At 57.8% G+C, this 16,185-nt stretch overlaps 1 protein-coding gene across 2 annotated transcripts in view; it reads right to left on the reverse strand.

The window, feature by feature from the left end:
- Positions 1 to 16,185, reverse strand: part of DGKZ (diacylglycerol kinase zeta) — a 53,779-nt gene extending 37,594 nt beyond the window's left edge. Inside the window, exon 1 of one of the 2 annotated variants that reach the window (XM_071809154.1) lies at positions 15,932 to 16,185. In XM_071809154.1, the coding sequence (XP_071665255.1) occupies positions 15,932 to 16,170 (239 nt within the window). In that variant the 5' untranslated portion in view covers positions 16,171 to 16,185. Of the gene's footprint in view, positions 1 to 7,980; positions 8,229 to 15,931 lie in introns of those variants that run through there. The other variant, XM_065838482.2, reaches the window with a different exon arrangement.

Here is a 16,185-nt window from a genome sequence, read left to right on the forward strand (position 1 = left end):
TGCAGATGGGGTGATACCCAGAGAACTATTTAGTAGAATCCAGGAAGCAGCAGTCCTCAGTGGGGGTCTTCAACCATGGTGTTTTTGCACAGCATTCACACAAGCACAGACAAATCCTGACCAGACTGATGTGCTGCTCCACAAAGACCATGGCATAGGGAGCCTGGGATGGTGGCCTGGGACTTGTCTCCACCTCTCCTCGGGAGCACTCCTAAGCCCCTGAAAACATAGCTAGTCTAGGTATTGGCTACCATACAGCAACTACGTCCCAGCAATCGTGACTACCTCTCAGACCCCAAGTTTCCCACCATGTCTGGCAGCCCTAGCCCTGCTGAACTTCAGGCTGCTTCAGCCATTTGGTTAAACCACTCTCTCAGTATTGTCATCTTAGGTCTTTAAAGCACTCAGCATGCACAGGGTCCAGGTGCTATGGCCCTCATGCCCACAACAGCTAGGATATGGAGAAGGAAGGCCTCGACTGACCTTCACCACAAACATCAGCAAAACAGAGACTGCCAATGTTAGCTGACGAAAGTCCAGCAGCAAGCTGCCCTCTAGAACAAGGTTAGTGACACAGGCAGCAGTCAGGCAGCCTGGCTTTCGGCAGCCTTGGTTAGTGTAGACACAAGAGGGTGATGTGGGGTCAGATGTGGGTGGGAGGGAGGAGAGCTCTTGAGCAGAAATATTGAGGCAGCTGCTGGGACTGCACAGCCTGTGCAAGCCAATAAAAATACCACGTACTTATACACCGCCGGTCGGTGCTTTATCCTCCTGGATCCCCATCGGCCAGGCTGGCTGCCCTGTACACAAGGGAGGACACCTTTGTGGGGAAGGTGGAGTCTAGGGACACAAAGAGAGTGGTCAGCAAGCCCTCCCCATAAACACACCTGGCTGCCCGACATACGGCACCGTCCACCCCCTCCACAGCTTTGCTGCCCCACCACCATCCCTCCACCCCACACACTCAGCCCATGGCCTCAGCGTTTGCAGACCCCAGGGGCCCCACTGGCACCTGTGCCACCACCCCTTCAGTCAGCCATGGAGGTCAACACAGGTGACATGCCCACGGAGCTGGGATCAGCAAGGCTGTCTCTCCATTTGGAGCCACTCAGTGAACATCAAGCACCACACTCCAGCTTCTGGGGTGCTAACCCAGCCCAGTCTAGAGTCACCTCCAGCACAACCCAGCTGGCTGCAAGAGCCTAAGAGTACCCCACCTGTACCTCTGTGGGGTGCATGGCTCAGGCTGGCACAGAGAGGGAGCCCAGCTTCCCTCCTTCCTCCCCTGCACTGGCCCAGCTCCCGGCAGCCTTCACCTTGACTGCTGGGTCTGGGCATGGATTTGAATTTCAAATAAATCATGAAAGCACTCGCCAAGCCTTGCATGGAGGAGCATTGTTTGGGCAGGGCAGGGCAGGGCAGCTCCGAACCCTCTGGCCCCTGCGTGCAGGCACCGAGCCCCAGGAGCCCGGACCTACCGCCAGCCAGGGAGCAAAGCTCTTGTTGACCCAGCGCAGAGCGGGAGCACCTTTCTTGGGAGCCCTCTGACACCCGCCCTCACCACATCTGCTTCCTCCATTGTTCAAACAACAAGAAAACTTGTGGGCGGGTAACGCTGTTGTTTGAGCCCAGGCAGGGGGTCCATGCCAGCAGCTTCTGCTGGAGCATCTCCTGGCCACAGGCCAACCTGTAGCCTTGCTGGAAGCCATGCTGGAGAGAGGGGTGCCTCCAATCCTGTCAGCTCTCCTGGGACAGAATCCCTGGCGCCTCTTAATCCTGCCATCTGCCAGCCTCCGATGGATGCAAAATCCCTGCAGAAAACATCCTCGCCCCCCCCGCTACATCTCAGCAGCGGCAGCTGCCTGGCAGCTGCTGCCAGAGTGCCCCACGCTATGTCCCCTTGTGTGGTGACCTCGGGCTTGGGCAGTAAGAGGCTTAGCACTGGATCCGAGCAGCTCCCAGCCAGGGCCAGAGCGGCAAGGCAAGATGAGACACAGATAATCTGATTGAGAGGGAACTTTCACACGGAGGGGACAGCACGTGGCCAGCTGCCCCCTGCTCCCTCTCTGGGTGGGCTACAGGCCATGCCCAGAGGTTGGGAGCCCATGAAGAAGCTCCAAGCTGTCTTAGGTATTTCTACCCCACAACTCTCCATCCTCATCCCACCAGCAAACCCTGCTCCAGAGAGGAGATGAGAGTCCCCCAGGTAGGGGGGAGCAGGCAGGAAGGAGTTCCCCAGTTCTCTGGCTCCGAATCTGCATATAGGCTGCAAGGGACGGGCTGTTCCGGCACCCACGTTTTCCTGTGGGAGCTGAGCTGCACCAAAATGAGGGGAAAACCCTCTGCAATGAGCCTCTTCATTTGCTGCCCTGACTTCCTGGGACAGCCAGCCAGCACGGACACGTGACGTGCTGCAAAGCCACAGCGTGCTTTGGAGCAGAGACTGTTCCTGCCTCGCAAAGCCCAGCTGCAGCTGGCAAGCAGGGCAAGGGAGATGGTGCAAGGGGAGCCAAGGAAGGGATAAACATCAAGCTTTTCCCTGCTGGTCCCAGGTGGGATTTTCACACCTCACTGCTGGGAGCACTCCAGAAGCTGCAGAGAGGGTCTTTCCACACCAGTGCCATGTACCTGCTGCCCTGCACTGGCATCCTGGGCAGCATGCCCCAGACCCCCAGAGACAGGTCCCCAGCTCCCACCAGTCCCTGATGGTTGGGCAGGGCTCCTCTGAGACAATGGATGCTTAGATCATTTCCCCAGGCCTTGAACGGCTGACAGCCATGAGATGGACCAAGCTTGGGCAGGCTGTTCCCAGGTACGAGAGCAATGGCTGCAGGTAGAAACTGGAACTGGCAGCCGAACCCAGACAGCATAACCTGCCCAGCAGGCAGGGCTGAGAAAGGAGGCACATTAACTCCTACTGTCTGGGACAGCAGGGACTGGTAAGAGGTTCTCTCGGCTGGTCCCTAGTGCAACGAGGAAGAGTTTCCCCTGGGGACAGAGCTCCCAGTTAACTACAAGGTTAACACCGCTAGGCATCAAACCCTAAACCATAGGCAGGAGAAAAACATTGCTGGGTCTAACACATGCATCTGGCACAGACTGGAGGACTCCATCCCCCCTGAGCACTGGCTTGGTCAGGGCAGTCTCATCGCTTGCCTTGGCAGAACTTCACCCTCCACCTGACAGCCTGATGGGGAAAAGAAAGCCTTGCAGCTCCCAGAGAGACTGCAGCTGCTGCCGGGCCTGCAAGCTGCAGCAGAAACATGGGGTATTGCTTTTGTAATACTGAAAAGCTGGCCCAGGGAAAGCTCCTGGACTCAGAATCGCAAAGACAGAGGCACTTATTCCCTTGGAGCCTGGTACCAGCTCAGGAACCAGCAGGACAGGTTTCCCCTACTTCTACACCTTATCCATGTCCCTGAGTAGGTCCTGCACCAGAGTCCCCATCTCTAAAAGTCTCCAGCAGAAGAAATTCCCCTCCTTCCAGTCACCCTCTCTTACAGAAAAGGTTTATGGCCCCAAGAGTCACGAAATCTAAGCCTCAGCCTGCAGCCCTAGCACTGCTCCTGAGCGCAGCATCTCGAAGTCAGCACCCATTTACAGGAGCCAGCAAGCAAGCGAACGTGTGGCTGAAAGCTAACTCGGGAGCTTCTGCTCACAGAGTCACCTGGGAAAAAGAAACAAGAGCTGGAAGTTATATTTAGAGGCTTTGCCAAGTCTCTGGGGAGATTGTCTGCTCCCCAGGTACGACACCACGGTGAGAGAAGGAAATCCTACACTGCATCCCCCACTATCTGTCAGAGCTCGGGTTGCCTTCTATGATGGCATCCCTCCCATCCCAGAGTGCTGGCCTCACTCTATAGGCACCTGCTCTTAGTCCCCAGGAGGACGTATGCAATCAAACAGCCCCCAAACTGTCCTCCCTTGCAATATCTGTGGCTCTGCCTCTCCTCTCTCAACAGTGTCTCCATGCTGACTTCCAGTGCCCCCCTACCCCTCCACTGCCCTTCTCTCTTCCCATTGTTTTTTTCAAAGGAGGGGAGAGGTCCCTTGTCCTCCCTCCACTCAGCCCCTTGAGATTACAGCATTTCCTGGAAGGGATGCTCCAACTCCTAAGCAGATTAGAGGTCCTGTCACCTTCCCCAGTGTGAGCACTCAGTGCTGCAGCAGCCCCTGCTCTGATCTCAGGAGGGCAGCGAAGCCACAAGCAGGTACATGGGGCTGGAGAGATGAGGCAGGTGGCAGGCAGGGACCATGTTGGGGAGGGCCCCAGCCTCGGGGAGCTGCCAGGCCCCCCCGCACCCTCATCCTTCTCTGTCTCATTCCAACAGTCCCACCGGGAGGCTGCGTTGGCTGCCAGCAGGCACAGCCGCTTAGCACGCCCAGTGCTTTTGTTTTTTTCCCCTGCCAAGATCAAAAGTCCCTGAGCCACTCCACAGAAGGTCAGGCCTGGAGCAGAGAGTGCAGAGCAGACCCGGCAGCAGGAACAGCTCTCCCAGCACATCCCACCTGCCCTAAAACAAGCCCAGGTGTCACTGCAGGGGACAGCTGGGAACTCCCACAAGTGTCGCTGGCTTGGGCCCAGCTAGTGCCACCCATCACCTGTGAGCTGGATGGGGAGCAGAGGGTGGAAGATTTCAGAGCTAGAGGCGTGCAAAAGCTGCACGCATGGAGGAGGAGGATTGCTCAACAGCTAGCTGGCAGCAAGGTGCATTGTGAAAAAGCCTGTCCTGAGGTAAGAGCTGCTCTCAGCCTGCCAGCATGCAGATAGCAAACTTCAGGCTCCTCACCACCCTCTGCCAGGGCGCCTGGGGCTCACCCCACCGCACAGCCCCCCTACCACACCCATGCTAGGGGAAAGGAACCCTAAAGTCCTGTGCCCTGGCTGGACCTGCACACCTGCCAAGGGCCAGCAGGTTTGAGGGGACATGGTGGTACCCCCCACACACAGTGGGGATGAGGAAGGCTGGGCAACAGTCCCACTGGCACATCTTCCCCCAGCTTTCACACGGGTGTGAGTGTCAAGCTGAAAGAAAGACAGTGACAAACGACATCCCAGAAAGACGTAGGCGGGTGCTCGGCTCAGTTTCTTGAGTGCCGTTTACCCACACGCCATGCCACCCACAGACCTTCCCCGGGGCAATGGCAGGCGCCCCCAGGCTCACGTGCAGGCTCCAGTGCTGAGCCTGCCAAAGGGCCACAGCCAAAACCTTGGTCCCACGCTCTCTGCAGGGCGAGCACTCACCAGCTGCCCCAATGGTAGCTATGCTCCCTGCTTACACTGCCACAGCAGACCTGGCCATCACACATACCACCTCTGAAGAAGGATGTGTTAAAGACTCTAAAGCCCACATGGAAGATCCGTTTCAGCATCCCACCTCTCCAGCACTGGGGACAGCAAGAAAGAGCACTCATATTCCCTACCAAAGTTCTCCCTGGAAACAGTAAACTATGCCGTTCACTCACAGCACAAGAAATGGGGCGCCTAAGAAATAAATTTAATCCTAACCACCTATTATCTGATCAGCCCCAATCTCTTTATCAGACCAGTTAAAAGAATTACCCATCCGTGGCCCGGATGCACATATTGTGCACTTGTCTCCATCAGCTCTGGAGCCAATTACTCCACCCTCCTGTAAGACAATTACAAGGTACAGAAATAAGCCCGCTTGCAAAACACAGGGAACTAACATACCATTGGAGGCCAAAGTTTGGGGGCTCACCCATCTTTTGCTTCAAATCCCCTCAGGGCTCACCTGCCCTGGGGACAAGGTGGGCTCTCTTGCCATTTTGTGGACCTGTCCCTCACCTGGCTGTGGTCATAGGTCCTGGTGTTGCCGCAGGTAGAGCCCAGCAGCACATGGCTACCTCAGGAGACCTCTCTCCTTGAAGCCAGGGCTCTCCAGAGACTCATCACTTCTAGCAGGCAAGCTCCCACCCATTGCCTAAGTTTCCTCTGGACCTGCTTTGCAGCCACAATTGCTCTAACTATAAAGCCCAGAATCAAAGGGGGTGAAAATTTCCTCACTGATGGCTGCTGGAAAGCACTTGTGGGGTAGGAGCCGGCTGTACTTTTTGACAAAAGAATGTGTAGCAAAACTTTCCGCCACAATCCCCTTGGAGGAGGTGGAACTTCACATCACCCTCAGTTCCAATGCACAGGTGGGCACAAATTTGGCAGCGTGTAGCCAATTATCCTGCACAGCTTCCCACCAAGCCCACATCCCACGGGCATGTGTGGGAGCCCCTTCCTTCTCAGAGGCCCATAGGAATCTCTCCTCACTCCCCTGCAGCTCTGGGTGCTGCATTCATCACCCAAGCCAGAGAAAACCAGGTCCACCATCAGCAGGAGGAGAGGGAGAGATGGGTATTTCCAGCCATCCTGGCAGGTGTGCTAGCCCCTCCAGCTCAGACCCTCCTGCCCATCCCACTTTGCCTCTCCCCTACACGTCCACGTTGCAAAAGGTTGTTCACATATGGAGAACTTCCCCTTGCTGTAGGCTCTGATATACTCTGCAGGAATGGCAGCCCAAAGCCCTGGGAGCCAGAGATGCCATGCAGTATTTGGGACAGGCCAAAGACCACCAGGAGCTTCAGGCAGTCACTGCCACCAGCTCTGAAACCAGAGCAGAGAAGAGCACTGCTCCTTGGTGGGGAGACATTACAAGCTCTCCAATCCCAGCTCCAGCTTGGCTGTCGAGGCTGAAATTAGGGTCTTTCCCCTCCATCCAGCACCTGTGACACCACCCAGGAGCACTGCATCCCGCTTTGGGTATCCTGTATGCCAAAGATGCTGTAGCAAGTTCAGCAGAGGGCCACCAAGACAGTTGGGGGCAGAAGTTATCAAATACATGGAGAGGATGAGATAACAGGGTTGGTTTGGCCTGTGTAAGAGAAGGTGAAGGGGGAATATTATTACTGTCTTCAGCTATCTGATGGGAAGGTACAGAGAAGACTGAGCCAGACACTGCCCCAGAGGAGCACAGTGACAACCTGAGAGACAATGGACACAGGCTGCAACAAGGGAAGCACTGAATAGATAACAGGGAAGAAAAACGCCAGGAGAGGAAGCATGGGAGCAGGTGCCCAGGAAGGCTGTGCAGCCTCCACCCTGGTGACATTCAAAACCCAACATCAGCAGCCTGATCAAATTTGGCCCTGCTCTGAGGCAGCAGGGTGGACCAGGTGACCTAAAGAGGTCCCTTCAGACCTCAGTTATTCAATGTTTTTACACATCTCTGGATGGCAAGGGCGCCTCTTTGCTTACATGAGCCGAGAATCCCCCAGATCCCACGAGGCAAACAGCAAGGCTGTGGGAAGCCTGAGGAGCCCGGCTGACTCCAGGGAGGAAGCGAGTGAAGCTGGGATCCCAGCAGCTGGAAGCTGGATCCCAGCAGGCAGCAGAGAAGCGGCACAGCAGGACTGCCGGTCTCGCAGCTGAAGCATAGAACGGGTGTGCAGGGACGGAGACAGGCGGTTCTGAGCAGGTGGAAACAAATCCTCCATGGATGAGACTCTGACTTCTCCGAGGAGGAGAGTGGGCACAGCACGGGCAACACTTCCTAACTTCCCATTCCTCGTGGCAAGAGCTCAAAAGGAGGAAAACGCAAACTCACCCCCCTACATCCCCACGCTGCATCCCACATCCCTCATCCGCTGCACTCAGACGGTTGCCGACTCTATAACCGGGGTCAGCCCCCTCCGCGGGGCCTGCCGCGGCAGGTTCGGGACGCGGCCGGCTGCTGACAGCTGCCCGGCGGCGGCAGGCTCCCCTCGGGCGGAGGCGAGGCAGCGGCTCCGCAGCCGCCGCTCAGGATGCTCCAGCCGCCAGTGGCCAGCCTTCGCCGCGGGAACTGGCCTTCTCTGCCCTCCCACCCCGCCACCAGGTGCCGGGGCGGTGGGAAAGGTGCTGTCCGGAGCCCGCCCGTCCGGCAGCACCCGCCGTCCCGTTGTCGCACGCCCGCCTCGCCCAGTGCTCACCTGCGCCCGAAGAGCCTGAGGCCGGTGAAGCGCTTGTTGCTGTGCCGGCGGCCCAGCGGCGGCGGCCCCCGCTCGGGCTCAGCTCCGCCCGAGGCTCCGGCGGCGGAGGAGGAGGCGGCGGTGGAGGAAGAGGAGGAGGACGACGACGAGCCGCCGGGCGGCGGGGACCGCGCCGCCTCCATGGCCGAGCTCGGGGCTCGGCGCCGCCGCTACCGCCGCCCCGCGCCAGGGGAGGGGACGGGGAAGGGCGGGGGGCGGTGCGGCCGGCCAGAGCTCCCGCCCCGCCGGGGCCGGCAGGAAGTGCCGCCGCGCACCGGCGGGCCCGGAGGCCGTTCCGAGGCGGCAGCGCCCCCTGCCGCCGCCCGGGGCGCGGCAGAGCGGGGCTGGGGGCGTCCCGCGGCGGCGGTGGGGTCGGCCCGGTGGCGCAGCGCCCGGCGCTGCCGGTTCAGGAAGCCGTGTCAGCCCCGACGCTGCCCCGCGCTCGGGAAGAGGCTCGGCGGCAGAAGCGGAGCCACCTCCTTCTCGTCCTCCTCCACCTCCTATTGTTTCATCGCCGGACGGGGGAAACGGAGCCAACAGCCCCGCCGCTGCCACCGCCCTCTCCGGGGACCAGGAGCCACCGCCGGCCCTGCTGCCGGCACAGACACTGCGGCTCCCTGCCTGTGTTTAACCCAGCCCGTTCTTGCCGTCTGCCCTGCTTCTCCCAAGTGGACCTCATCTGGGGGTCTCGGGGCAGGGGCTGGCCTGCCCTGCTGGGCTCGCAGCGCTGAGGCTGCCTTCAGTGAGGAAACGATGGGCAGCCCTCTTTTGGATGGGTAATGAGCAGGCTGTGACAGCTGCTGTCCCTGCTCTCTCAAGGGTGCCAAGCCAGGCTGACAGCCAGGGCTGCAGGGGCTGCCCCGGCAGGGTCCCAGCTGCCAGCTCTCTGTGACTGCTCGTTTTGACCTGTAACTCCCTTGGGACAGGTCCCAGTGGCCACCTTGAACACCAGCTGTTCCCTGGAGGGCTGGTGGGGATGAGGACACACCTTCCAGCTCCCACCATCTGCAGGAGGAACCCAACAGCCCAGGCAAAGCCCTGCTGACCCCATGCACTTGTAGGCTTGGCATCGAGAGTGCCCATGCGGCCCTCCGACATCCCCGCTGGGGAGGTTGTGTTGCACAACTCCGGCACTGGCCGTGGAAGAAGAGGAGAGGGGATTGCTGGCGAGGCACTGGGAAAGCACGGGAAGCCTTTCCCCCACCCCCAGAAGCACAGGCTGTCAGCACCAGCCACAGCACCTCAGCCCCCCGAGAGCAATAGGAATGTGGCAGAGCCTGACTTGGTGAGTACCTCGTATCTACGTCCCCCGGAGGGCTCTGGGGAACGTCCCAGGAGCGGTGCCACCACATCTGCTGCAGCACGAGCTGATGCGCTCAGCCAGCCCCGGGGTTCACTCTCGCTCTTCCTCCCCCGGCGGCTGCTTTCCGGAGTCATCTCGAGGGCAGGTCCCTGGCAGTGCTCCGCCGCCCGGCTGCCTGCCCGGGGCCCCGGCTTTGTTCACTCCCTCCACCTGGTTCCTCTCTGCACTTCCTGGAAGTGCGAGGGCGGCTGTCATCGCAGCCGGCTGCGCCTCACTCTTCCTTTGGCAGCCCATGGCGCGGGGCCGCCTCCTCTGCTGGGCCCTCTCCGAAGAAGCCTTGTGTGCGCCCTTAGCAAGCAGGAGCTTGCCCTGGCGCACCAGGCTGTGGGCCAAGGAGCCTCACCTCTCTTGCAGGGTGGCTCTTCAAAAGCCCCCGGGGCTTGAGAAAGCCCCTTCTTCCAAAGCTGTCTCAGCACCACCATGCAAATGGGGCCATGGCAGCGTCCTGCAGGCCACGCCAAACCATGTGCATCCTCACCCTGTGTGGCACTGCACCTCAGCGGTATGCATCCCCCCTGTGTAGCAGGTCTCCAAACACTTTCCAGCCATGAGTATCTGCTCACCCTGTGCCAGAGTTTGTCGAAAAGCCACTTGGGTAAGACAGATGTGGGGACTGTGGGAAGCTCAAGCATCTGGGATACTCTGGATCAGCCTTCGAAGAGCAGAGAGACAGACTGACATTTGTCATCCATCCCCCAGTGTGGGTCTGCAGGGCACAGCATGAGCCTGCAAGCTCAGCTCGTCCCCAGCTCCAAAAACCCCAGCTCTTCACAACCACACACTGCTTGATCTGCTCTGGCTCCAGCAGGCCTTCAGACCAGTGAGGGGCTGTGGGGATGGCTTCTGTGCTGCCGGAGAAGAGCAAGAGTGCAGCCCCAGCCCCTGCAGCCCTCATGGACAGCGTTTCTAAAAGGGCAGATGGTCTTGCTTTAGACTTCATCATCAAAAGGAAAGAGAAACATTGGCAGACCTTGATCTCACCGGACAAGCTCTGAAACCACACACTGCACTAATTACCATGCAGAGGGAAGAAAAGGCAGGTCCTGGATGCCTAATTCCAGCTCAGAGACTGGGGAGGGGAAAGGTTTTGTTATCACTACAAGGGTTCATCATCCCCACACCGCTTTCCATGTCACTATGGGTTGGTCACATTTGCTCCCTGCCTGCAGACATTTTGTTTTCCTGTTTTATGCTGCTCTGATGCATTGATGTCCAGTTCTCTTACCTGGGAGCATGGGGGCTCCCTTCAGAGAGGCTGTCAGGAGGAAATAACACACTCTGCCCCAGCACCTTCACCCTCCTCTCTGTGCTGTGTCTGTGTGTCTTTCCACAGTCCTGTCCCTCGGGCTTGGTACAAAACCTTGGAGTACCCCACAGACAGCCCAGTTCTGGCTGTTCTTGGTCAGGACACCAGAGGGGACAAGCCTGCTGACACTGGCTTCTCTGCAAGCAGCACCAGAGAGAGGTGGGAGTCACTGTGCCGGGTGGTTTTGCGATCCAGCACACCTGTCTGTGCTGGTGTGTGCAGTCTCCTGGTAAGGAAAGGGTTAAGCTGCTTGCTTAGTCCAAACCTGGCAGGATACCTGCCTGTGGGATTCATTGTGAGCTGGGATCAGATAAGGGAGGGGATGGACAAGGGAGGGGGTGGCTACTATGTCGATTTGGGTTCAGGGATCCCAGGTCTCCCCACCCAGCAGTGTACAGATGCAGTTTTACATTGCCCTAACAAAACCTCCCTGCTGGTCTGCTTTTGAGAAGTCTCACTCCCTGGTCGCCCTGCACACCACGACCACACACAAGACTGAGTCTGTGGGAACAACTATGGAAGGCTAACAGTGTCTTATGCTGCCTCAGGAAGCTGGGCAGGTAAATATCAGCAGGAGGTAGGACAGGAGCATCCCCTCTGGCAGGAGCATGGTTTTGGATCATCTTAAACCAGAGAACATGTCCGGTTTAAGATGGAGGCTTGAGGCCGCATAACGCTGCCCTGCCCTGGCACTGCTGCAGACATGTCCCAGCACAGCCAGCTTGCACCCACAGCCTCCTGGTTTCTCCAAAACTGCCTCTTGGGATATTTCCTCCTCTTGTTACACACAACCCAATTCCCAATTTACCACTGCCTTGCACCTAGGAGCATCCAGGATGAGAGCCATGGAGTGAATACACACCAGCACTGCTCACCACACACTGCATAATGCTGACTCCAAACCCATCCCACCCCTGTGTCCACCAGAGCCTGTGCCTGATGGTGAGGCCAACCACAAGTGGTGGGACTGCCATGGCACCTGGGAGCTCTCACAAGCATCATGCCCAATGAGCAGAGCTTGTGTCCAGCTCCAGAAAGGATCAGGGCACAGGATGGTGAGACATCTGCTTGTCACCCCTCCAAACAAGGTCTGTGAGGAGCCACCCATCATGACTTCCCAGCGCTGTGAGCTTCCCTCCGGCCATGCTGGGGATGCCAGCTGTCTCCTTTCCCTGGCTCCACAGAGAGGCACAGAGACAGATATCTCTGTCAGAGCAGAGTGGGCTTGGCTTGCTGGGAAGGAATGGGAATTTGATTATGGTGCTCTGCACAGCCAGGCTAATGTGATTAGAAGGCCAGCAGGCAGGACGCAGAGGCAGGAGGCCCCTTGCTGCCTCCCTCTCCCTGCAGCTGGTGGCTCTCCTTTCCTTCCTCCCCAGCTCCTGCCCTACCTGGCTGGGACAGAGGGGGTGCCCACCTTCTGCTCTGGGACTTCACCAGAACCCAGACCCCAGCCAGGTCTGAAGGCAGAAGGAAGGTGGCAGAGAGCCACAGCCAGCTTCCGCTGGTCCCACAGGCCTCCCACCTCTCTCTGCCCAGCAGGCCCTGACAGCTTTCCCCTCTGCCCTGCCCGCGCCTCTGCCCAAGCTCCTTTGCTATTTACATTACAAAGCAGCTCCCTCGCTTTGGTCTCTGGGTTATATTTAGCTCCCCAGCATGGAACAGCTTGTGAGGTGCATTAGCTGTGTCCTATCTGCCAGCCAGGGACCGTGCTGAGCAGCCGATGTGCCCTGCATCCCACTACCAGGGATAGGAGCTGGCAAGGGACACCCTGATTTGCTCCATGGGGGCTGATGCCAGGCTGGGGGCACAGAGGGCCACAGGGACCCCTCTTCCCGCTCCTGTGAGAAGCATGTGAGGAGCTCTGTGGTGCGTGGGCTGTGCTGGACGCTGCCTCTGGAGGGGATTGAGAGCAGAAGGGGACTTGTCTGACAGCTGGCATTGTCCCTTGCCCCACAAACAGCCTGCGGGGAGCCTGTGCAGTGAGCTTTTGTACACTTGTGGTTTCCTTTCTGGGTAAACATCTCTCGAGCTGTGTTGTTGTGAGCGGTGGCAATGACAAAGGCCACTGCTGCAAGCATCACCCCAAAAGCAATGAAAAAGTGTCAAAGATGTGAGCAAGCCTGGAACTGCACAGCTCCCCAGTCCCACCAGGGAAACTAGAGGGTGCTGCTGCAGCCAGCCAGCGCCTGTCCCAGCCCTCCCTGGCTCCAGGTCACAGGGTTTTTTCCTAGAGCAAAGTTCCTCCTGCCTCTAACTCACCATATTGCTACTGGAGCTGCCCCATTTGGGGCTTTGGGAGACACTTGGAGCTAGCAGGAGCTGACTTTGGACTCCCCTTGGTCCAAGTGACTCTCTGGGGAGTTAGGCATAAACCCTGAGGTCCTTGCTCAGCATTTGCTGTGGTGACAGAGAGCATGGGGCCCTTCTGCCATTGCAGAGGCACCTCACTACTGGGAAAATTGTCCCAGAATGTGCAAATCTGGTGCACAAGCCAGCATCATTAATAAGCTTGGCACAAAACTGCTACTCAAAGCCCTAAATATAACCTGAGCACTGAGCTCTTTTCCACCCACCCAAAGCGCCTCCATACACCGTGGCAGCTATTTATGGAAGGAGCTTTATTTCCATGGGCTTAATATCATTTCTGCTCATTTCAAAGCCTTTATATAGCAGATCATGCTGCCTGCCCCTTGTGATGACTAATGGGTCCCAGCAGGAACAGGCAGGTTGGCAGCAGGAGCATTGGGGCCTCCAACCTTCACCTGACACTGAGGACACCTGTGATGCTCACAGCCCACGGAGAAGGCCCTCCAAACTCTGTACCGGGGTTTGGTAAGTGCCTCCAGAGCCAGGCAGCACAATGAGGGGATTCCTGTCAGCCCCTCCCCACCCCCCTGGGCTTCTGACGCTGCAGAAGGGGCACTTGATGCAAGGTTAGCCCAGCTCTGGACAACAGCTCTATCACCCAACATTTGCCTGGCAAACCCATCCCCAGGGAGCGGCCAGACATGAACTTGCACGGGCACAAGCAGATTTCCACATCCAGACACTTTCCTCTCCTGTTTCCCCTTCTCTTTGCTTGCTTGACTGAAACGGAGGGTGGAAAAAGCAGCCCATCCCAAACACCATCTCCTCTCTTGCCGCTGGCCTGCAGGTAGCTGTGGCGTCCCCTCCAACCCCACCAGCCTCCTCTCTTCTGCAAAGCCTGTGTTAGATGGAGCAAAGCCTCTTGCAATGAGATCCCTTGGGAGGGTTGAGGAGGACAGAGGCGCTTTGCGGAAGGGTGTCCTGGCCTGGAGTGTGTCAGTGGAGCCACCTGCCCGGGGCGGCCAGGGTAGGACAAGCAGGATGTAAACAAACCCCAACAACCTTAGACAATTCTGGACCAAATTCAGGCTGATCAAATTAGGTTGCAATATGGTCCCTTCCTCCCTTGGGGAGGTTGGATAATTGCAGCTGGCTAATATGTTTGCAAAATTCGCTGTGCACATTTGGAGGAAGATAGTTAAGAGGAGAAAATTCTGCTCTGCTTCTCTGCTTGCACAGTAATCCTTCATCCTCGGTAGTGTCAGGGCACAGACCCTGCCCAGCTCTGGCTGGCACCTGCGAGAGCAGCCCTGGGTACAGAATTAGGGCCAGGAGGGCGTGCATTTCCCCAGCTCATGGCGAGGTGCAGGGATGCAGGGCTGCCTCAAGGACGACTCTGCCACCCCAGCTCCTGCTCGCCACCCACTGCAGGAATAACAAGTGCTGGAGATGAGTCAGCTCCAGGGCCCCTCCTGCTCTGCAGATACTAATATGGTTTCCCATTAGTTCCTATTACTGCAGTATTAGAGAGCAATTTGTTCACAGTTTGCACTGCAGCCCTTGCAAAGGGGGCGGAAGGGCTGCTGTACACCTGGGAGTGCAGCCAGGGGGTGACCAATAGCTCCTGCCAGAAATCTGCCCCCCAGCAGAGCTCTTCACCCCAGAGTCCCCAAGTCTCAGGCTGGTGGAAGGAGAGCCTGTCCAGCCTCTGCTCACTGTGGCAGCAGGCGTGGCACCAAGATCCTCTGTGATGGTTTTCCACCTGCTTGTAAACTACCTACCACTTGCTAAGCGTGGCATGATGTGGTGACACTGAGCCCAGGAGAACACAGAGATGTCCCTGGGCCAAGCCAGCTCAGAAGGAAAGTAAGGAGGTGGCTCCTGTGTTCTTCCCTCCACTTGGGCCCAGACTCTTGCAGCAGCCCAGGGTTAGTCCTGCAAGTGGCAACTTTTACTCCAGGCAGGCACAGGGTCAAAGGATTTCTCCTCATTTACACCTGAGAGCCATTCTGAAAAGTTTGGGGGCACTAAATTATAGAAAAGCTTGAACATCAAAAGAAAGCGGAGGGAGGGAGGGAGGGAGGGAGGAAAGGAGGGAGGAAAGGAGAGAGAGCAGACATTATTTGCTGTGAGAGAAAGAATAGAGCTGAGGTCCTGGAGGTGATGGCGCAAGAAAGATTTCAGACAGTATGGTTGGAGTGGGGAATAGGGGCTCACCTGAGCAATGCCAGGCAGTGGCTCCCATAAGCTCCATGGGAGCCATGAAAACCACTCATCTCCACTGTCTTTGCTTAGCAGGGGTGGGTAAGCAGAGCAGTCCTGGCAGAAGAGTGTCACCAAAACCCAGGACAGATACTTCTTTTGCGAGGTGCCCCCAAAGGGCACATTTCCAGCCTAAGCCCCAGTCTTGGCCCTTTCATCTTCGCATCACTGCTCAGTCACCCCAGATGGGATTGAGGTTTCTGGACCTGGGAGTAAAGCAAGGGGACATTTGCCTTAGGTCAGAGGAGGAAGAAGAGAATCAAAGTTCTTAGGGACATGGTTTAGTGCTAGAGTTAGGTTAGTTTATGGTTGGACTCGAAATGATTCTATGATTCTATGATGTTATCAGAAGTCCCTTGTATCCAATGGGCTGAACAGCACTAAGCTGACACTGCAGAGAAAAAGGGAAATCTCCAATCCACAGCCTTGCACCAGAGCTCGTGGGAAGCTGTTGGGCACAAACTGCCTGGACAGGGGCCTGGAGGGCATCACAGCCCTGGGATGGGGCTAACCAGTCCCCTTGTCCCTGTGCTCAGGTGGTTTCTGGGTGGGAAGACACCAGTGGCTGCCAGGAAGAGCCAACCCTGGCTCATGAGAGGGAGGTGCCCCTGAAACACGGCACTGCTCTGCCCCAGCCCAGCCCCAGTGCTTGGGGACCCCGGAGCTCCTACCTGTAGGAGACCTGCTTTCTGATGGCCAAGTGCAGGAACTGCTCCTCCACCTCCACCACTGCCACCGTGCCGCTCATCTCCTCCCAAGCTGGATCCACGTTGCAGAGCCTGGAGCATTGTGCTTGCCCAGTACTCTCTGCATCCACTGCTCCTCTGAGGTTTGCTGTGGCCCCCCTGGCCTCCTCGCCATTGCCCTTGGCTGGAATGAAGTCTCTCCAGCTCCTGGGACCTTCAGCCATGCTTGGTGAGGTGCT

This window comes from Patagioenas fasciata, chromosome 5 (genome assembly GCF_037038585.1).
Source record: "Patagioenas fasciata isolate bPatFas1 chromosome 5, bPatFas1.hap1, whole genome shotgun sequence".
NCBI classification, from domain to species: Eukaryota; Metazoa; Chordata; class Aves; order Columbiformes; family Columbidae; genus Patagioenas; species Patagioenas fasciata.